Source organism: Talpa europaea (genome assembly GCF_964194135.1).
Source record: "Talpa europaea genome assembly, chromosome: 11".
NCBI lineage: Eukaryota > Metazoa > Chordata > Mammalia > Eulipotyphla > Talpidae > Talpa > Talpa europaea.
In genome coordinates, this window is record NC_140078.1 from 64,262,126 (window position 1) to 64,285,182 (window position 23,057).

Here is a 23,057-nt window from a genome sequence, read left to right on the forward strand (position 1 = left end):
GCTCACCCACCTACTCTCCTCCAGTGTGCCTTAGCCCAAATCAATGTTTAACCTGAACTTTATTTTTTTTAAAGATTTATTTATTTATTTATTTATACAAGCACTGGGTACAGTCAGAAGCGTGGGAGGGTGAGAGAATTCACCAGAGGCAGAGCAGGAAGCAGAACAAGCAGATTGACGAAATACACTGCTTAGGGGAGCAGCAGGCGCGGCAGGAGAGGTCTGCACGCCATGTGGGACCCTCGCCGGTGGCCGGAAATCAAACCAGCGCTGCAGAGGCTGCGGGCAGCTTCACAGCCCAGCACTCAACCGCTGCACCACCGGGGAGGCCCTAACCTGAACTTTAATTGTTATGTACTACAATCAAAATAGACTATGGGCCTCCCCGGTGGCGCAGCGGTAGAGCGCTGGGTTGCGAAGCTGCCCGCGGCCTCTGCCACGCCGGTTCAATCCCCGGCTGCTCCCCGGCCACCTGGAGGAGGGTCCCGCATGGCGCGCAGACCTCTCCTGCCGCCCGCTGCTCCCCTCAGCAGTGTACTTCGGTCCTTCTGCCTGCTCTGCTCCCCGCTCTGGCTCTGGTGAATTCTCTCACCCTCCCGCGCTTCTGACTGTACCCAGTACATGTGTGGACAAAACAAACAGACAGACAAACAAACAAACAAATAAATAAATAAATAACCAAAAAAAATGCCTCTATTAAAAAAAAAACAAAACAAAATAGACTATTTGCTTCTGTGGCCAAGAACAAAAAGTAAGAAACATATGCAGGTTATGGCACAATCTTCAGCCCCAAGGTGTGAGGCACAGGGGGTCTTCGGCCGTACAGTGTGAGGCAGTTTCTTCGGCCCCACAGTGTGAGGTAATCAGCCTGCCCTGATGGCAGGACCCCTCGCATTTCTCTATCTTTTTAATTACTGACTAGTCATATTTTTATTAAAAAATCTATCAAATAGCCCAGAACGTAATGTAAAAAGTGGAAGTCCTCCCCCACGCCCACTCAGCATTTCTTCTTAAGAAGTTTTAACACCTGGTTTGGTGGTAGAGAAGGCTGGTCTGGGGTCAAAGTAACTGGATTCGAGTCCCATTTCTGCCACGTGCTGGCTGTTATCCCTGGCACAAGCCTCAGTAAAACCGAGGGAGCATAGCAGGAGCCGGGGGAGCACTGCCTGGGATAAAACAGAGCACTCAGTAGATCACTCCCCTGCACACACACCTGTTTGGATTAGTTAAATTGACTCTTAGCATCTTCCTTCCAAAAGCCAGGTAAAATTTTTTTTTTTTAGTTCGTTTCCATGCAATGAATGCACTAATTATAGAATGGGGTCAATCTCTTCAGTCTGTTCATATGATTTTTTTTTAGTCCGCAAGGGGAGTTTCTACAGCAGAAACCACTATTAAGAGGTTGACTTTATTTTTCAAATGAATATTCAAATTATCAAACTTTAAAATAAAAAAAAAAACAAGCTGATTAGTTGACTCTCTCATCCTGTAGACTAGTTTATTTATTTATTTATTTATTTATAGAGGCATGTTTTTATTTATTTATTTATTTGTTTGTTTATACAAGCACTGGGTACAGTCAGAAGCGCGAGAGGGTGAGAGAATTCACCAGAGCCAGAGCGGGGAGCAGAGCAGGCAGAAGGACCGAAGTACACTGCTGGGGGGAGCAGCAGGTGGCAGGAGAGGTCTGCGCACCATGTGGGACCCTCCTCCGGTGGCCGGGGAGCAGCCGGGGATCGAACCGGCGCCGCAGAGGCCACGGGCAGCTTCGAAACCCAGCGCTCAACCACTGCGCCACCGGGGAGGCCCAGACTAGTTTATTTTTGATGCAAGAACTGAAATCTTTCAGGATCCTGATAGCATGGTTATTGCCTTAGAAAATATTGTGCTTTTAACTTTAGTTTATAAAAGTTCATACTCTTTTTCACAAATGCAGCTAGCATGGCCAGATAAAACATAGGTTGCCCAATTAAATTTGAATTATGTAAACCTTAGTTTTACGTAATACTTCGTATTAAGTAAGTTGTAAGAAAAATACTTTGTCTTTTCCTTTGCTAAATCTGGCAACTCTACATCCAGGAATTAAACAATAACTTTTAATTATTTAATTGTTTAATTTAATTGCAATCACTTTAAACTTCTTTTACACATTTAATATATCTTACTTCCTCATAAAGTTCTTCAATACAGTACTAGCAGAAAAAGCACCCTTTTAAAGTCCTGAATAGGGCCTCCCTGGTGGCACAAGGGGCTAAATCTCAGCACTATGAAGCAATCCGCAGCCACTGCAGCACAAGTTCAATCCCTGACCAGGGAGCTGACTCACATGGCGCAGCAGACCTCTCCTGACTCGCCCGCTGCTCCCCTCAGCAATGTATTTGGCGGATCTACCTGTTCTGTTCCCCACTCTGTCTCTGGTGAATCCTCTCATACCCCACACCTCTAGGCTGCACCCCAGCTCTTGTATGCATAAAGAAAGAAATCTTAAAATAAATAAATAAATAAAAACAAAGTCCTGAATAAGTTTAAGAAATTAAACTTATAAATTAAAAATTAAATTTATAAACTTATAACCCAAAATTCTTATAAATACTCCAGAACTATATGTAAACCTAGTAAGTCAAAGTCATGAATCTAAACCAATCCTCCCAATTGTGTATTTCCTGTTGGAGTTACAAGATTGCCAATTTAACAGGTCCAAATCTGTCATATGTTATAAGTTGATAAAATAGCACATAGGCACAAATTCCTTTTTAAAATACAAACAAAAAATGTACCACACTTAATTCTAAATCATCCTCTGGTTGGAAGATGCTTCCTTTTGCCCAGCTAAGCAAAGTAACTTATCAACAGATTCAGTGAAGCCTGAAGTCTGGGCTGAAGACAATAGGGAGTTTCACTCACCAGGAGTTCAGGAAATCACTATTTCCTTCTCTGTATTATTTGGGATTATGTCCTTAGAATGCCTAGACACTCTTGGCCAGAGATTTTTGTGGAGATGCTGACTGCATGTAAGTATATGCATGCTTTTCCCTTGGGTCCAGCCACTGCCCTTCACTTTAAGAGGGGTTATCCAGAGCCCCCCAACACTGACTTCAGGTTACTCTCAATACTACTCTCTTCATTCACAGAAGAATTTTCCTCGCCAAAGTCTGCAAATCTCACCCAGTTTTATCATCTAATTGGATTTTATATTTCTTCTGCATTTCAGATTTTCATATCTTCCCACTCAAATCTCAAAAAGTCATTTTACTGAGGCTGAAATCCTATAATTCTTACAAAATCTTCCTTTGTCAGGACCAAAAGACTCTTACAAACAGGGAAACAGTGCTCTCTCCAGGAGCTTCACTGGCTCCTTGTTCTTAAAGTCCAGGGATGTTTTAAGGACCTGTTCTTAGAGACCAGCACTTCTCTCCCTGACAACACACTGCTAGAATTTAGTGTGTGAAATTGTATCTAGGAAAACCAACTTAAAAATCAAGTAACATAAGTAGAACTGACTTAATCACACCCATCAGAGGGCTTAGAGTTAGAAACTGCACATGTCAGCACAGCTGGCTGCCAAATGGCAGAAAACACACCAAACTTTCCACTGCCCCTGCCTTGCTGTGCCAGAGAAGGAACCATCACCTCAAGTGCCCTCTGGAATGGACCACTTTCAAGTTCATCCATTATCAGGAAAAGGCACCTAACAAGAAACCACAGAAGAGATAACATGTCACAATTGAGAGATAAAAGATTTTGCAAGGGATGTTGTCTAAATTAGGAAGGCCAGTGACCCCTAAAAGGCTGCCTTATTTCATTCATTTCTCTGGGGAATGAAACCTAAGACCTTCAGTTCCTCAAAAAAGTGAAAGAAGCTGAGAGCAATCCAGTAATTCCTGTTATTTGCATGCTATATAAGGCAGCGAGTCTGAGGAGGTAACCAGCAACCAAGGTCCTTCCTAAGCCCTGAGGCCAGAGGAGCAGAGGAGCAAAAGATGTCTCAGCCACGGGCCTCCCTGCTGCTTCTCCTGCTGTGCATCAGCAGCGCGCAGGCCACACAGGCCCTAAGGATCTGCTCCTTCAATGTGAGGTCCTTCGGGGAAGCCAAGAAGGGCAATGGGGAAGTCATGGATGTCATCGTCAAGGTGAGTCTCTTTCCTGTTGGGAGGGTCGCTGGCCTCCCCTAGAGCTCTCTCTGCTGTTTTCAGGTTTTAAAAGACTCAATGAATTGAACTGGTGAGTTAAATGAGTGGGCTGAAGCAGGGTGAAGGTGGCGGCTGGCTTAGAGTTGTAACAAAAACAAGAGTAAGAGATGAAATAGCTGTTGCTTCTCTAAGCTTCTTGTCATCATCTTAAAATGGGGATAAAAGCAGTACCTCCTTCAGAATGTTGGGAGGAGTATGTGAATTAGTAAATGTCAAGCCCCTAAAACAGTTTCTGGCTTGGAGTAAGTTCTGGGTGAGGGCCGACTAGTGCTATAATTCTTTTCACCATTTATTGAATGCCGGTGTCAGACATAAATACATAATTTCCTTTCATCACCCTTAGGAAGGAGGCTTATTATCCACATGTAGAAATGATGAACAATAAAAAGTGAAGTGACTTACAGCAGGTGGGTGGCTGTGGGGGTGACAGGGACGCCAGCCCAGTCTTATCTGTACATACAGCACAGAATTTGCACCTTTCTTTTCTCATCTTCTCTCTGCTTCATCCTTCCCTTCCCCACGCCCCCACCCCTGGGTCCCATCAACCTTCTCGCAACTCCCAATTGTAATCTTCCTCTCCATGTAGACAAGACCTTCCTTAGATGATGGGATTAGTCTGCTCACAGTTCTCCAGAGTTAGTGGACTCTCTTTACCCTATAGGCTGATTTCTTTTTGAAGCTAGTTGTTCAAACCCTTTCCCACAACTGGGTATTAGTACCTTCAAAAACCCTGGAGGCACCATAGTATGGTGGGAATGCCAAAAGCCCTGGGTTCAGATCTCCTCTGGCAGCCCTTGAGTGAGCTCACAACAGGTGTCTTCTCCTCCCTGAGTCTCTGGGAAAATGGCGTAACGTGGGTCTTTTCCAAGCCATGGTTCCAGGGGAGTGAGAGAGCTCAGGGGCATCAGGCCCTCAGCAAAGCCTGTGACAAGGCAGGCGGCCCTCTGCAGAGCTGTTGCTGTTGTTACCAGGCCAAGTGGATTAGAGCGAGTACTGACTCGCTTTGTTGTAACTTTAGACAGTCCCCTCCCTAGTTGGCTCTGCCCTCTGGATGGTACCCAAGGCCTTCTAGATATTGTTTATCCAGGAAAGCCAGGCCAAGCCTGTGGGAACCCTGACTCTCTAGCTCAACAGGAAACTCCAACATGCAAGGAAACAATTTTCCCCTCTTCCTCACGCATGGGCCCCTGGAGCATGGACACTTACAGAGTTCCCATCACCTTCCACACTTATTCCACCTGGGAACTGTCACCTCCATCTTTAGAAGCTGTCTTAGTGTTCCCTGGTGAACCAGTACAAGGGCCAACACTCAGCACTCTCCTGAGGCGCTGTGTCCTGGGGGCCCACTGATAGACCGCTCATCACCCCAGACAGCAAGCATGTCTGGTCTTTCTCAAGGCCTCCTTACTTCCCAACACTGCAAAATCATCCTATAAACAAAGACCATCCCAATTCACAACCAAAGTCACCCAGAGCACCTACAATGAAACCGAATCCCAGGCATGAAGGACAGCAGTATTTATAGGGTGTGAGCACCTTCTATATGTCAGGGATTTTATATTGTTATTTAATACTATGATATAGGTAGCACCGTCCCCACTTTATAACTGAGCAGACTGAGACTCAGAATGGTGAAGTGACTTACCCGGGTTTCTATAGCTAAGGGGAAGAGCCAGGATGGACACCAACTATATAAACTAATCGTTTAAATGGAGATGACTTTTCTACTCTTTTCACACTACGTGAAGAGTAGAGCATTATCATGCTGTTGTCATGGTTTGCTGGGGAGGCTGGAGAGTGAGGGAAGCCTGCCTTCTCCACCTTTGGGTTTGCAATGCCAGGAGTTGGACATAAAGTCATGAATAAAGCAAGGTCTAGCATTTCATCTGGCACACAGCAGACCCTTGGTAAAATTTTATTGGCTGGATGAACCAACAAATGGATAGACATGTGGGAGGGAGGATGTATTGTTGAAAGGCAATCTGATAAAGTTGTAGGTTTCATTCCCAGGAGAATCTGACAATGGGACCCTGAGTCATTGTTCACCGTAGGGAGATCCCAGTCTGTATGAATATTCCCAGAGGTATGGAGGAGACTGTTCGAAAGAAGTGGGAATCAATAACTGCTGCTGCAGTGGGGTGTGGGGGTGGCTGTTCCATAGGCAAAGGGGTTATAAGTGGGAATCTGGAGGCTCAGCTCTTCAACTCAGGAAAGGGGATCTGAATTCCTGGGTCATATTTGTCCTGCACTGAAGGCTCACACTCGAAAGGGGGACCTTTGTCTTTTCTGAGGAGTAGTCACAGGAACACCCAGATAGTTGAGTGCACAGATCAAGAAGGGGCTCTGCAGTGTAAATCCCATTATCCCATATTCACTGATGTTTGAATGATTTACCCTCACGGAGTCTCCAAGTCTCCATTATGTGATGGGGATAATAAGAGGACCTTCCTTGCAGGGTTATTATGAACATCCAATGAGTCAGTGAGAAGAGCTAACATTTACAAAGTCCTCACTATGTCCCAGGCACCATATTAGGCACTTTATATAAGACAACGCATTTAACTTATGTTAAGTAAGCAGAATCACACCTGTTAGCCTTAATAAATACTGGCCATCATCTCCTCCCTGACAATTTCTTCCTCATCAAGCAGTTTTTTTTTAAAATGACACTTTAATATTCTAAATTGTACATTTAGCACTTATAAATTCATATTATTAAACTGAAAACAGTCACTGTGGACTACTTTAAAAATATAGAAACATATAAAGAAAGAAAAAGAATCACCCATTATCCTGTCACTTGAAGATAACAGTTGTTGATATTTGGGTAATTTTCTTACAGGCATTTTCTATGCAAAAATAAGCACATTAATCTGCAAAAATTTTGCAGCATGGAGACTACCCTATGACACTGGTTTTGCATATTGCTCTTATATTAGAAGAAGAATTTTCCATGTCAATACTCTTAAAACTTGACTTTTGATGCCATATAATGCCCTATATTATGTTTGCAACCAATTTCATTTAATACTTTCCTTTTTGGGGATAGTTAGGTTGTTTTCAGTTTGGTTTTTGTCATTGTTGCAAGGCATCTTCCCTTCTGATCTGTACAAGTAATAATAAAAGCAACAATGATAGTTACAGTTACTTGTGTGCTTCCTATATAGTACTGCTTTACTTACCCACTTAATTCTCCTGCAACCCAGTAAAGGAAAAACTACACCATCCCAATTTGTAAATACAGAAACTGAGGCAGAGAAATAATAGGTATTTTCTTAAAATGGAAGACCTTCCTCAAAGTGGAAAAACTGAACCAAGAGGTAAATACATTTTTTAAGACTATTAATACATATGCTAAAATGCCGTGTACAGAAAGTCCTACAACCACAGGTGACTAAATCAACAGGCTGGCTTGGTGAGTGGCACCCCTCCCCACAAGTGGGAGAATCAAGTGGGATAAAACCCACTTGATTATCATGTATAGTTTTTGTAATATATTGTTGAATTCAATTTGCTTGTATTTTGTTGAATATTTTTGCATCAATATTCAGCAGGGATATTGGTCTATAATTTTCTCATTCTGTCTCTGGATAGCTTCTTAAAGGCTGCACAAAATGGTGCTGTTAGCTCTCCCTGCTCCCCCTCCTAGAGAAGGAACTAGAACATATGCTCTGGAAATAGGGCCAGTAGCATAATCCTGTTGCTCCATGTCTTTTTTGGCTGTGTGAGAGGATGAAATTAATCTATATATTTTTTTAAGATTTATTTATTTATGCACACAAGAACTGGGGTACAGGCTAGAGGCGCGGGAGGGTGAGAGGATTCACCAGAGGCAGAGTGGGGAACAGAACAGGCAGACTGACGAAATAAACTGCTGAGGGGAGCAGCAGGCGAGACAGGAGAGGTCTGCTGTGCCATGTGGGATTCCCGCCCACCGGCTGGCTGGGATCAAACTGACACTGCCAAGGCTGCGGACAGCTTCACAGCACGGCACTCAACCGCTGTGCCATCGGGGAGGCCCAGCTAGTGTATTTTTTAAATAAAAATTTATGTTTAAATGTATAACAGATTCCAAGACACTTCACTCTAGCTGTTGTCAGCAACAGATGTTATAGAGGGAATCCAGATGTTTAAACAAGAATGGAATTACGGATCACTATTGCCTTAGGCATAAGGAACAGTTTTTTTTTTTGCCAGATTTCTTAGTTCTCCCTGTGGTTAGGAGGCCTTTCCCCTGAGTTTTCACTTCTGGTTTCCAGAGTTTCTTCTGCAACTCTTTCTGTTTCTGACTGAATGCCTTATCTTCCTCATCTATTTCTTTGGCCTGTTTCTTGGGCTGCTTCAGGGGCTTTTTGTCAGTTTTGTTCCCAGACATGCACCACCAACCTCGTAGTTCCAATTTTGGCTCTGCCATCTATACTTTCACCTACTTACTCAGTTGCTCTAAGCCTGGTTTCCACCTCTGTTTAATGGGCTTATAATTGTAGTCATCTCACAAGGTTCATAAGGCTCAGAGTAAGCACCCAATAAATTTTAGCTCTTGTTATAATTATACTTCTTTATTTTTAAAAAGATTTTTTCATTTATTTTTGTGTAGAAGAACTGGGGTATAGGCCAGAGGTGTGGGGTTGAGAGGATTCACCAGAGACAGAGTAGGGAGCAGAACAGGCAGATCTACTGAAACACACTGCTGAGGGGAGCAGACAGGAGAGGTCTGCTGTGCCATATGTGGATTATCTCCCTGGCTAGGGATGAAACTCAGGCCAAAAAGGTGGTCGCGCTGAAACTTAACCCCTAGGCCACCAAGAAGGCTCTATACCTCTTTATTTTTGCAGTATCCAGCCTAGTACCTCTCACTAAGGGCTTAACACATATTTATTATTACTGTTGTAATTATTAAAGCAAATTGAAGAGGTAGGGTGTAGGGTACCATGATTATGGGTTCTAGACTAAGATTGTCTAGGTTTATTTTCTGCCTCAGCCAGGCCACTTTCCAACCGGGTGACTTTGGGGAGTTTACCCAGCTTTCCTAGAGCCTCAAGCTTTTTGTCTTTAAAATAGGCAACACAGGACCTCCCCGGTGGCACAGCAGGTTGAGCGACGCGCTGTGAAGCTGTCCGCAGCCTCCGCAGTGCTGGTTCGATCCCGGAGGCCGGCGAGGGTCCCACATGGCGTGGCAGACCTCTCCTGTCTCGCCCGCTGCTCCGCTCAGTGGTGTCTTCAGTCTGTCTACCTGTTCTGCTCCCTGCTCTGTCTCTGGTGAATTCTCTTACCCTCCTGTGCATCTGGCCTGTACCCCAGCTCTTGTATACATAAATAAATCTTAAAAAAAAAAATAGACAACACAATAGCACCTACCTCAAGGAAGACTTCATTTACTTCAGGGAAGAAGTTACATGAACGAAGACCCAATCTGATACTTAAAATATAGCAAGTGCCCAATAAAAGGCCTTATCATCTGAAGTAAATGACCTCAAACATGTGGGAACCCTCTCTTTATAGGTCATCAAGCGCTGTGACATCATGCTCCTGATGGAAATCAAGGACAGTAACAACATAATTGGACCCATGCTGATGGAGAAGCTGAATGGGTAAAGACAGCCCCGCCCTCACCCTTTGCAGGTTCAAGGTCAAATTCAAGTGTACCTGAAATGCCCTGGTGGAATGAAATTCATGTGAGAGCCAGCACTTCCCCTTACCACCAGGTTATGTGGCCAACACTGCCCTGACTTTCAACTCTATCAGCCCCGGTGCTGAGAACTTTCAACCAACTAGTTTTAATACGATAGAGCAAAAATAGGGGAAACAGGTGAGGAGTCAGAATGGAGAGAGAAATGAAAGAAACAAGCAAGAAATGAAGTAAGAAGTACTGTTGCAATGAAAAGATTCAGTGTACATAAAAAATTATGTTATGCCTGCAGAGAGGACTATTCTGTACCCATTAAAAATCATGCTTACTAGAAAAGGTTAGAAATGAAATATTCCATCTTTGGGTAAAGGGGCTGCAATATATTGGAAAAAAACAAGTTCAGAATTATAGGTAGAGTTGCCCACTTTTTTTTTTAAGATCTATCTATCTATCTATCTATCTATTTATTTATTTGTTTATACAAGCACTGGGTACAGTCAGAAGCACGGGAGGGTGAGAGAACTCACCAGAGCCAGAGCCAGAGCGGGGAGCAGAGCAGGCAGAAGGACCCAAGTACACTGCTGAGGGGAGCAGCGGGCGGCAGGAGAGGTCTGCGCGCCATGTGGGACCCTCCTCCGGTGGCCGGGGAGCAGCCGGGGATCGAACTGGCGCCGCAGAGGCCGCAGGCAGCTTCGCAACCCAGCGCTCAACCGCTGCACCACCAGGGAGGCCCAGAGTTGCCCACTTTACTAATCATATTACACTCTACTTGAGTAAGGGTATGTTTGAGTTTGCATGGGAAGCAAGATTGGAAGGAATGCTGTAAACTGTTGGTGGTGGGTAACTATAGCGGGGAGAGGGACTATGTGGGGCAGGTAATATTACTGAGGGGTAGGTGCTATAACTGCTTCCCTTACAACTGGGAGAACTAAGGCTCAGAAATGAGGCACCTGCCCAAGGTCACCCAGTCAGTAAATGACCAAGTCTACCATTGAACCTGGGTGATATTTGACTCCCAGCCAGTGCTCTGTTTTGAGTCCCCTTAGTCTTGGAGTAAGGTCAATTGGAGCATGGTCAATTTTCAGAAATATAGGGGATTTATGGGACAGGGAGGCTCCAGGCAACTCCAGAAACCCTCCTACAGTTGGTCAGGGGTGTGTCTTCTTCACACCCCCAATGCTCTCGGTGCTCCCCTACCTACCTACACTGTGCCATGGACTCCAAACAGTCAGACCTGTTTGGCCCCTGAAATCCAGGAGGGGCCTTAGTCACCTCACAGCTGAGTCACTGTAAGCAGTTTGCCAACTCAGGACTAGGCAGGCTAAATTCAAAACAGGGCTAGCCTTCCCAAACAGGTAGCCCAGCAGAATCCATTGTCCACACTCCTGGGACCCCAATGGCTGGATCTGTCTTAGAGTATGCATTTAAAGTCCCAGGAAATTTCTATAGATTCTACTTGGCCCCTAAAAACTCCCTCTGCTTTTTTCCAACTGAGACTATGGGGCATCTTTAGACATGCCCTAGATCTTTTTGTGGGCAGATGGAATGAAACTGTGTCAGGCTCTGCCCAGGGTGGAGCCATCAGCAGGTATGGCAAACACAGCCAAGTTCCTGGGGTACAGGTAAGGGGGAGAGTCTGTGGGACTTCATGACTCTGTCCCCAACTTCCAAGGAGGGCTGATTTGAAATGCTTCCAGGACTTGTGAGAAAATATCTGGGGACTTATAGAGAAGAGAATGGCCAATGAAAATGTTATTAGGAATCTTATTTATGATAAATGCTCAGGAACGAGGCATGGACAGAGTGACTTGATAAGGTTTGCACCATCAGCAGGTATGAGGTTTCATCCAGACTTTACCAGGGGGAGTTTGGGGCTAATGCTGGACTGAATCGTCTCTGTTCTTAATTGGATCCCACAGGTGTAGGCCTGTGGGTTTGGGATGAGTAGCATCTGAGTTCAAATGCTAGCTTTGTACTTGCAAACCATAAATAGTGGGTAACTATAATTCTGCCTTATAAAGACAAGAAATAATGATTGTAAAGATCCTGGCAAATATCACACTCCTAGTCAATAGGAGGAGCCCTTCTTAATAGACTCCAAGTTTATAATGAAGCATAGCCTCCTACATGATGTCACTGGGAATATGGAAGGAGACTGGAGAGAAGGAAAACTATGAGTAGGGAAGTGTTTATTCTTTATGGTGCAATGTGAAATCTTTATGTTCTAGAAATCCAAGAAGCATAACATACAACTATGTGATTAGTGATCGGCTTGGAAGAAACAAATATAAGGAACAATATGCCTTCCTCTACAAGTAAGTATAATCTACAATTCCTGAACCATGGTCCACTTACAAATAATGACCATAAATGGAACAAAATATATATCTATTCTTCAAAACCAAATTTTGATCTCTAACCAGTTCTCAAGATCGAACCAATAATCACTGTCAAAATTGGAACTAATGTAAGAGTATTGACTTTTCCAACTTGAACATATGAGTTACCTTCCTCTTTTGTTTTAAGAAGTGGGGTACAGGCCAGAGGCACAGGTGGGGGCGGGGGATGGGGTTGAGAAGATTCACCAGAGATAGCGGGGAGCAGAACTGGCAGACATACCAAAATACACTGCTGAGGGAAGCAGCGGGCAAGACAGGAGAGGTCTGCTGCGCCAAGTGGGTTGCTCCCCAGCTGGCCAGGGATCGAACTCACGCTGCAAAGGCCGCAGACAGCCTCACAGGGCTGCGCTCAATCCCCCTCCCTGCCACCAGGGAGGACCCATGAGTTACCTTCCTAACACCTAATATTATTGTTGACTCAGTGGTGCTTGAGTTGAGTTCTTTTTTTAAGATTTAAAAATGAATTTTTTTAAGACTGATTTTTATTTATTTATGCATGCAAGAACTGAAGTGTAGGCCAGAGGTCTGGGGGTGAGAAGATTCACCAGAGACAGAGTGGGGAGCAGAACAGGCAGATCCACTGAAATACCCTGCTGAGGGGAGCGGCGCAAGAAAAACAGGAGAGATCTCAGGCCACAGTGGCTGGCAATAGCTTGATAGCGCTGAGACCTAACCCCTGCACCACCAGGGAGGCCTGAGTTGTGAGTTCTTTACTCCTCATACTCAAGTCCTGATCCAGGGAGGGAAAAGTGAGTGAGTTGATGAGCATGGCTGATTCTGGAACTTGACATTTTCATCTTCCTACTAGTAATTTGTGAAGTCTCAGCATCAATTTGTGGGTACCCCAGATAACTAGTACTGCTCATGTATCTTCAACTCCCAAAGCACTGACCACTGAGAAAGTTGACTCAACCTGGTCAGGCCAGTTTAGGAAGTCAGTGAGGCCATGGGAACTTACCTTTGTCTTGAGAAAACAAGAAGATAACTTTCTAAACTGAGAGGACTTCCTTTTTTTCTCTTCTAGGGAAAAACTAGTGTCTGTGAAGAAACGCTACCTCTATCACGATAATCAGGCTGGAGATGTGGATGTATTTTCCAGGGAACCCTTTGTGGTCTGGTTCCAGTCACCCCACACTGGTGAGACCCACAAACCTCTCTCATCCATGATCAGCAGCCCTAAGCGTGAGCTGTAATCTCAGGATTTATGGAGCCTCTTTAGGGAGGCATTGGGCTTAAGATGGCCTTTAAGAACTTCTACTATGTGAATATAGAGGGCACAATTTGATGGCACCAAACTGGCTTCTCTAAATCCTTAACTCAAGACCTCCCCAGCCTAGAACCCAAATTCTGGAATCAATGATAACTTCATTCTCAATGGAACATTCAGGTTGATGGAAATTATTTACCCTACTTCCTCAGCCCTATCAAGCATAACTATTCCTTCACTGAAAAAAATTCCAGTGATGGCCAGCAAAGACGAACCCCCAACCAAGAGCCTCACTCTCCCTGCAGAAACAACATAGCAGTCTCCTCCATAGACTTGGGGTAGAGAGGATATTGAAATAGATTATTGCACTCTGAAGCTAACAACAATAGTACTAGTTTTAGCTACTAACAACAATGGATCTCTGATTAATGCCAGGCTCCTCTTATCTGTGCCGTGACCCTATAAGGTAGAAACCAGTATTATCTCCAATTTACATTTGAGGAAAGTGAGGTTCAAAAGGCTGAGCCTCATTTATCCAAGGTTATTCAGTAGTTGTTGAAGTGGCCCAACCCAGGGAGGTAAGCCCATGCTCTGAACTTCTGTGTGTTGACTACTCAGTGGAAAGTCAAGAAAACACTTGGTTTGCAGATTGAAGCCACATAGAGTCAGATGTTTTATTTTTCAGTACCTACAATGTGCCGTACTCTATCCTGTGCACCACTCTTGTCTGGTACCCTTTATGGAGTTACCCTTATGGAATCGCTACCCTTATGGAATCGCTACCCTTAGGGAGTTATGTGTAATAGAGGTCTCTATCCTTATGGAATTATGTGTAATAGAGGAGACAGATACATAAATGCTGAATAGTTAGGATGTACACCTATATCTCATACTACACAAATATTCACATCCTACACAGTTAACCTATTTCTGCCCAGGATTAACTAGCTCAGAGGCAGAGTACTTCAGGAAAACAAGCATGCACAAATAATGGGGAAATTACCAGCAGAAAAAGAGAAGGAGATTGTGGCTATTGAGGCTACGAAATATCCTTCAGAGCGAGCAGACAATAATCCTCTTTGTCAGGCACGTGATTCACCTTTGGCTGACCAAGTAGTATTCAGAAACCCCTCCTCCCACTATCCTGCCCCCCAAATGATTATTTCTTCTCCAAGAGAGTCCTTGTTCTTTGTGACTTGCTAAACAAACCTGTTTGTCTTGCTTCTACTCTCCCACCCATCCTTACCACTCCCTCTCTCATGTGGGATGCAACACAGCCAGGCCATGTTAGTGAGTTTTCTCTAGTTCAAGGAAATCTGCTTATGTTGATCTGGGATACAAGATGAAAGAGTTAACCATTGCTCTGTCTTTTCTTACATTCATTCACTTACTCATCATTCATTCATTCCTTCATTTGTGCATTCAGTCAACAAACTTTTTTAGGACATTCAACATGCCAAGTGCTATGCTAGGTGCTGGAGCTCCGAGGTGCAAAACAAGTCATTCTGGAGCATGGAGACGTGGGTAGGATGCGCTGAGTAGCAGGGTGAGGGTGGGTGAGGCTCACCCACCTTCAGTGGGGTGACCAGGAAGGGCCCCTTCCTAGGAGGTATCATTGGACTGTGATCTGGAGAAGCCAGTCTAAAGGACTGGGGAAGGGGATGCCAACAGACAAGTTCAGAACTGGGAATGGGGTAGGAATGTTTAGGGGAAGGATGGGGGAGTGGATGGAGGCATGAGGAGGGCAGGAAATGGAGCTGTTGGGTAAGTGTGGGGGTCTGAAGATAGGCTGCCCGGTCTGAGTCCTGGCTCTCCACTCTGTGAGTTGAGCGGTGACCACACAACAGCCCCCGGCTCCAGAGTGAGAGCCTGGACCCGGGAACAGATGAAGGGAAGCGGGAGGAGGCGTTCAGAATGCAACAGCGGCTGCTAGCAGGTGGGCCCCAGTCTCCAGCTCGCCCACATCCCCACACTCAGGTTCTCTCAGGCCCTCCTGGCAGGGAGAGGTTTTAGATATTTCACCAAAGACTTTTATTTTTTGAATGATGTTTCTGGGTTTTTTTCATTGATTACAAAAAAGAATATAAACTGGCTTAATTTTTTCAATTAGGAAAAACTTGTCCCCTTAGCACAAAAACCCAACAGGCTGATTATTTTTAAAAAACAGAAAATACACTCCTCCAAAACTGAGAAAATAAAAACACCCACAATGCTAGCAAGGAGCAGGTTTCTCTTAGCCATGAAGGGCAAGTGGGAGAAGAGGCTTTCATGTGCTGAATTTAGCCCCGAGCTCCTAATGACTAAGATCGTTCAAATCTCAGCCACTGACTGGGCTCTGGCCAGGGGAGACCCAGATGACACGTCTGTATATTCTAGGAGGACAGCCTTTTCCTTCGAGCAGTGTCCCTGGAGTCTTGCCAGGCTTAGTATGTGACCTCCACCTCTATCCTGTTCCCTAGCTGTCAAGGATTTCGTGATTGTCCCCCTGCACACCACGCCAGAGACGTCCGTTAAAGAGATTGATGAGCTGGTTGATGTCTACATGCACGTGAAACGCAGCTGGAACGTGGAGGTGAGACCTTCTGTGTCTGTTGAATTTGCATCAGGCAGGGGAGGAATCTGGACCTTGAGAGGGGTGAGCGACTCCTGGGGAAGGGGAAGGCACAAGCAGACCAACACCACATACTCATTCTAGGCCTTTCCTCAGCCCAAAATTCCCTCTCACCACATCTGCTTGGGGACTGTCACATGGGTCTTGGGAATTCACATGCGGCTCCATGGTAACAGCAGCCGCATCCCACTGTGTGAATGCACAGCTGGTGTCCGGCGCTGTGGGAGGTGGGATGCAGGCAAGTTTTGCAGCCCTCCCAGTAACCCCACGAGGCAGCTGTATTTATCATGCTCACTTTGTAACTGATAACAGTGAGACAGAGGTTAGGAGTCACACAGTGACAAGTGATAGAATCTCAAACTGGCTCTTGAAAACTGCTCTTCATGAAAATGAAGAGCAACTTGTTGGTTCTGTAAGGACAATGTCTACAGTAGTTTAGGCATAGCTGGACCCACAGTTCAAACAAGGTAGCCAGGGCTTGGCTTGACTCTTTTCCCCCATCTTTTGACCCTCATTTCCTCCAGATGGGCTTCCTTCTCAGGCCCGCTCCATCCGTGGGATGGCAAAGTGGCCTTTAGTAGCTTCCAGGCCAATTGACAAGTTTTCTTCCCCACAGTGCAACAAATACCCCACAATTGTGTCTTATTGCATGTCCATCCTTGAACCAATCACTGTGATTGGGAGTTTTGAGAAGCTCTGATTGACTAAGTCTGTGTTGACTCCACTCCAGCCTCACAGCTGATGTGGAGGGGGAAACTGGGTGCATAAAGAAACTCGAGCTGCTACTCTCACAAACGGGAAATGCATCCACCATCACTGTTGGTCTCAGATACTGTGCCTCCCGCTGCGGCTGTGCGGGTCTATGAAAGCTCTCGGCAAACATGGAAGAGCTCTTCTGATTTCTTTTCTCATTTTGGATATGACTCTAGGGGTCCCTCTTCCCCCTCCTCAGTTCCGCTACTCAAAGTGCGAAATGAGTCAAGTAACGTGTGGACACAGAGCTGGGGTGTGGAGAACGTGGGGGTGTATTTCAATGCTTATTTGTAAAAAGCAGAACAATGGAAAGACTCATTCATTCCTAAAATTATGAATTCATCCATTCATTCAACAAGAATTTATTGAGCATCTCTTAAGTATCAAGCTCTGGGGAGGCATTAGTGGAAGAAAAATGAACAAGAGGGGAAACTCTTGTGCTAAGGGGGCTTCAGTGAGACAGATTGGGGTTCAATTCTTGTCTTTACCATGTGAACTTACAGTTGAGTGGCCAGAGCAGGTCACTTAATCCCAATATCCTGTGGCCACAGGGTTACTGGTCCCTTCTTCCTCCTGGTATTTATTGTGAAATTTCAATTAACTGTATTCAACCCTTAGTGCTGGGCTTGGCACACAGTCGTGCCGATATTCATAGAAAGTGGTGTTCACTAGGGTTAAGAATGACATTCTGTCCTCAACTGTCTATCAATCTCAGGGAAAACCATGGTCACTGAGGTCAAAATAAAATGTTTTTGAAGAAAACACTAAAGTCAGCAACAGCCCCAAACAATAACACAAACAAGGAAATCTGACATTTCCTCTGGATTAAGGAATGTTAAAATTCTGTTCCAAGAACCCTGCAGGGAAAAACACTTCCAAGATAGAATGTTTCTGCTGGTGGCCTCAGGGTTGGAGGTGAAGGGTAAGCAGGTCACTCCAGGACCTCCGCAGCTTATGTTCCTCCCACTTCCTTAATAGATTCGCCACAGAAATAAGTCCCCAAGTGCAAAACAATAGCCGAGAAAGAGCGGTGCCAGAGCTGACAGAGACAACACCCAAGTTCATTTTTCCTGCTCAGAAACAAAAAGTATTGGTTCATTCATTTATATCTTACAGTAGTTTCAGTCAGAGACAAAAGATGTGAGGGAAAAATGAACTGAATTCTTTTATCCCCCCTTAACTGTGCACACTGATTAGAGAGCCATAGTAACTAAGAACAGGAGGCAGCAGCTATGGTGAACGCCCTCCTTTCCATCTAGAACACCCTCCCTTGTACACACTTGCCTGTCAAATACTTATCAAAACTGTGACTCAAATTTCAACAGTAGCCTCTTCTTAAAAAAATCAAAAGAAAATTGAGAAAGAGCCTATATTCATTTACTAGGGCTGCCATAGCAGAGTACCAAGGACTGGGTCACTTACACAAGAGAAATTTATATCATCGCAGTTCTGGAAGCTACATGTCCAAGATGAAGGGTCCAAGATGAAGGGTCAGCCAGTGTGGTTTTTCCCAAGGCCTCTCTCCTTTGTTTTCCCCCTGGGTCCAAATCTCCCACTATTTTATGAGGACTGCAGTCACATTGGATTAGGGGCCCCCCTTATATAATCTCATTTTACCTTCGCTGCCTTTTTAAAGGCTCTATCTCAGATTGTCACAGTCTAAAGCATCGGGGTTAGGACTTGGAACACAATTCAGCCTGTAACAAAACCCACTGTTTACTGGACGTGGAGGTGGAGTCACTGATAGAAGTTCTGAGTGAAATCTTTTGGCAACAATGCCCACCAGTGATGGCAACAATGCCTTTCAGAATTTCATTTTCATGGGCGACTTCAATGCCGGCTGCAGCTATGTCCCCAAAAAGGCCTGGAAAGACATCCGCCTGAGGACTGACACCAAGTTTGTTTGGCTGATCACGGACTGTGAAGACACCACAGTGAAGAAAAGTACCAACTGTGCCTATGACAGGTAGGAGGCTGCACCCCGCCCGCCTGCCCACACCAAGCTTGGTATGCATTAGAAAAAGCGCCCCTGACATTGAAAGTGCTTGACTTTGAAAGGTGAGCAGATTGGACTTCAGACCCCTCCGCTGGGTGCTGTGTGCAGTATACAAGCTACATGACCTTTTATGGTGACCCTGAGCTGTCTGGTGACACTGCACCTTAGCAAGCACAGGCTCAAGCTTCGGTATCGTACAGCCCTGCATTCAAATCATAGCTCTGCACTTAAGTGTTCTGTGTCTTCACTTTCTTGCTTGTAAAATGGAGATTGTGGTAGTGCCTCATTCATAGAAAGATGAAGAGGATTTACACAGGAAGAAACATGTAAATATTTTAATGCTGTTCCTGACTTAGGGTAAATGCTCAATACACTCATGGGCTGCTGATGGTTCCTTCACAACAATACCACAGTTTACTCACACACTCCCCCATCACTGGGCATTAGGTTGTTACCAAAGGTTTGCCATTAAAAGCACTGCTGAAGGGCCTCCCTGTGATGCCAGGGGTTAAGTCTCAGCACTGTGCAGCTATCAGCAGCCACTGTAGCATAAATTCGATCCCCAGCCAGGGAGCAAAACCCCCCATGGCACAGCAGACCTCTCCTGTCTCGCCTGCTGCTCCCCTCAGCAGTGTATTTCAGTAGATCTGCCTGTTCTGCTCCCCACTCTGTCTCAGGTAAATTCTCTCATACCTCTGTCCTATACTCCAGCTCTTGTATGCATAAATAAATAAAATAAATCTTTAAAAAATAAAATAAAACACTGCTAAAGCGAACATTCTAGATATGCATTTGTGCATGTAATTATGATTCCTCAGAGTAAAACTCTAAAAGCGAGATCAGTGCAAGGGTATTTATACTTTGCAAACTTTTGCTAGACATTCCTAAATGCAAATACACACATTTCCATACTGACAATCCCTTGTGTTTGTAAAGTTCCTCGGGATTTTCAATCTGCTTTTACCTTTGCTCCTTAAATCAGGTGGTGGGAGTGCCTGAAGCTCGTGATTATTCAGGGTGTACCCTCTCCCAGCAGAGACCACAGGCAGGGAAACCCCTAGAAGCCCTGTCTTGCATGTGGCCCCAGTTCTCAGAGCTCAGCATTTGCTGGGGAAGAGATGGCTATCTGCAAAGTGGTCATTCTCACACCTCTAGTTCTGTGGTCTGGCTTTTATTTCCTCACCATGACCTCTTTTGTTCCTCTAGGAGCTTTCAGGGCTAGTGTGTCTCTTGCAGAAGTCATTACCCCAACTCTCAAAAGGGGAAACAGTGGACGGCGGAACCAAAGTGGGAGTTACAGGAGACTGAACTCCCACAGGCCTAGCCCCCCTCCCTCCTGTTTCGAGGGGCTGCCAGCAAAGCTGGTTGGAGATGGCCACTTGTCCACTCGCTTGCCAGTCATGTGACCTTGGGCAGGTCAAGTCTTCTCTGCCATCCCGTCCTTCTCCCTTGGCAAAGAGGGAGAACCATGAAGTGGAAAAACATTGAGTCACTAGGAAAGATGCTCACAATAGTTTAGGTGGGATGGACATCAGGTTAAAAGGACCCTGATTTTATACACATGTATGCCAAGGGGTGGGATTACATCGTATTTTTTAAGGATTAATTTCTAATTTTGCTGCACTGAATTTCCTGTTTTCCATAATAGCACATATCTAGTATGGTTATTAAAAAGGAAAATAAACATTTAATAAGGGGTCCCAATTCCAATCTTTGTCACGTGTTCAAATATTTACCGAGCTTCTCTAGGGCTGAGTGCTGGTGGTCGTGGGGAGACGTCAGCGGTTGGCCAGTGCCCCAGAGCAGCCTCGGGAGAGCTTCACGGGACCTGCTGGCCCCTGGGCACAGGCCTGGAAGGAGAAGTCAGAAATGCCAAGGCTTCACTCTATTGATCTGGACTCTCTGGGTCCAAGAGGATGACTTTAACAAATCTCTAACCTGATGTGAAATGTAAACTCTGGGGCTGAGTTAGAAGTTAACCGGGGATGTTGGTAGCAAACACAGGAAACCAAAGCAGCCAGTGGGAGTCAAGGACAGCTCAGCGGGGAGTCAGACAAGGGAGTTTACACACCTTGCTAGTCTTCATCAGGCTGTTGGGGAGACTGTTAGACCCAAACTGCTGCCACCCCGCCTGGGGCACATTAGGGTCCATGTTTCCAAGACTCATTTAATTACCACATTCCCATTTTTTGTCACCACAGTGAAGTAACTATACTATGATTTTTCTGTATATCTGTCTTTAAATCCATTGATTTCTTACTGAGGTAAATTAACTTTTAAAGGAAACTTCACAACACTATGGTAAGAAACAGCATCATTTGCCATAAATTGAATAAAACTGTAAAAATAAGTGCAATGAAAACTGAACAGCGATCAAGTCTGCCTCAGTTCTCTTGCCTGCAGAATGCTTGGTGTTTGCTCTCTGCTCTCACTTGGTCAAAATGGGACTTGGGAGGTATTAAAAACAAACCAGCACCTTGCTCCATAATTAAATCAGAAAAGTGATGCAACTGAACAACATTCTTAGCAGGCAAGTCACTGCTGCGTGACGTGGTGCCCGTATTACATGAAATCTCTTCCAGCACGAGAGCCACCTGATCTCACAGGGAAACACTGTCCTGGGGCCACAAAGCTGCAGCAGAGACTGATCCTATTTTCCAACCTAAGGGTCACAAGTTAAAGCCAGGTCTGGACTTTGAGTACCACATGAAAAGGATCCGTCTGTTGAGTAATTCCACATGTTAAACATAGACCTTAGTTCCATCTCAGCAATCAATAGGGTGGGTTAACACGACTATCTTAACTTCTCTTCTCCAGGATCGTGCTTAGAGGACAAGAGATCGTCAACTCTGTGGTTCCCAAATCGAGCGGTGTCTTTGACTTCCAGAAAGCTTTTGGGTTGACTGAAGAGAAGGTAAGGCTGCCATATTGTCTTGGGAGGATGGTCAGTGTCACCCTTTTGAGTCCACCACAACATTGGACCATTGAGTCTTGAGTCTCAGAATCTAGGACCTGGTAAAATTTCTGATGGAGCTGGTCCAGGAATGATGCTCACCAGTGTGCGTTCTCTTGGGCATTTCATCTTCCCTCCCCGAGGCTGAATTTACTCCCCACTAAAATGAGAGTTGCTTCTAATTCCCAAATCTATTTCTCTTTACAGGCCCTTGAGGTCAGTGACCACTTTCCAGTTGAATTTAAACTAGGGCCTTCAAGGGCCTTCACCAACAGCAAAAAATCTATCTCTCCAAAGAAGGGAAGAAAGGGCCGCCGCTCCTAGATATAAGGGTATCATTTTGTTGACCATTTCTTAACTCGAAATAAAACTGCTCTGCCAGTGTGAACTGCTCCTGCATTCAGAAAACTGCTTTCATCTTTCAACTTGAATCTGACCTGCACCAAACAGGGAGGAGAGTCTTCTATGAACCCTCTCGAGCTCATGCCCCCCTGAATTGCCCAAAAGGTAACTGGGGGGCTTTTACAGTTCAAAGGGATGGTCTTCACATCCTGAGCTGGAGTCCCATCAGCTGTCACTGCCACTGCTGTCCCTCTGCAGTGAGAGAAGCTGCAGGAGGAGGAAGAACCTCAGTTCTTCATCTTCAGGACGGGATCCTCTTCCACTGGAAATGACCAGAAATGCCAAGACCCCAACTGCGCTCCACGGTTTGGACAAGTGACTCTTTTAGGGATATGTTCTCTCCTGTCTGAGGTCAAGTCACCATTGTACCTCTCAGGGATGGAGGGTAAAGTCCACACCCCACTGGTCTCCCTGTTTCTGAATTATCCTCCAACTCAGTAACCACCAGAGTCATTTTGAAATTCCATTCTGACTACAAACCACCCTGGGCCTATCTGTGTATAAATCCCACAGGGGCTCCCATCGAGGAGGAGCCCAGAGTGTTTGGATACCCGTGAAGTTTTCTCTTACTGATTTATGATGTCGGTCTCACCAGGCCAGCTTCCACCCCGTACTATACCACCAGTACAGTACTTCTCCTTCCCTGCACACTCCAAACCCTTCCTCCCTCTGCGCCTTGGCTCTGCCCAGGTGCCCTGCCCCCACACGTGCCTGCCCTGAGGGTCATAGTCATTGTGCTTGACACCAAGATCAGTATAAGGGCTCCTGGGAGGACCCATTGTGACAAAGGTCCTGGGGCTAAGGTTGACAGGGGTTTGAGTATTTTGTTATCTTTGGGCCACAAACCAATACAGCATCTAGCAACGCCAGTTTGCCAGCATCTATGGTGACCATTTATGTTTGTTTTGTTTTCCCTC

At 45.2% G+C, this 23,057-nt stretch overlaps 1 protein-coding gene across 1 annotated transcript; it reads left to right on the forward strand.

Moving 5' to 3' along the window:
* Positions 1–3,980: 3,980 nt before the first annotated feature.
* DNASE1L3 (deoxyribonuclease 1L3) lies at positions 3,981–22,062 on the forward strand (the record flags this gene model as incomplete). The annotated part of the gene is made up of 8 exons (XM_084248075.1): positions 3,981–4,130; positions 9,693–9,781; positions 12,048–12,134; positions 13,243–13,355; positions 15,885–15,997; positions 18,598–18,755; positions 21,603–21,699; positions 21,946–22,062. The coding sequence occupies 8 exons, from the start codon at positions 3,981–3,983 to the stop codon at positions 22,060–22,062; spliced, it is 924 nt and encodes a 307-aa protein (XP_084104201.1).
* Positions 22,063–23,057: the final 995 nt, after the last annotated feature.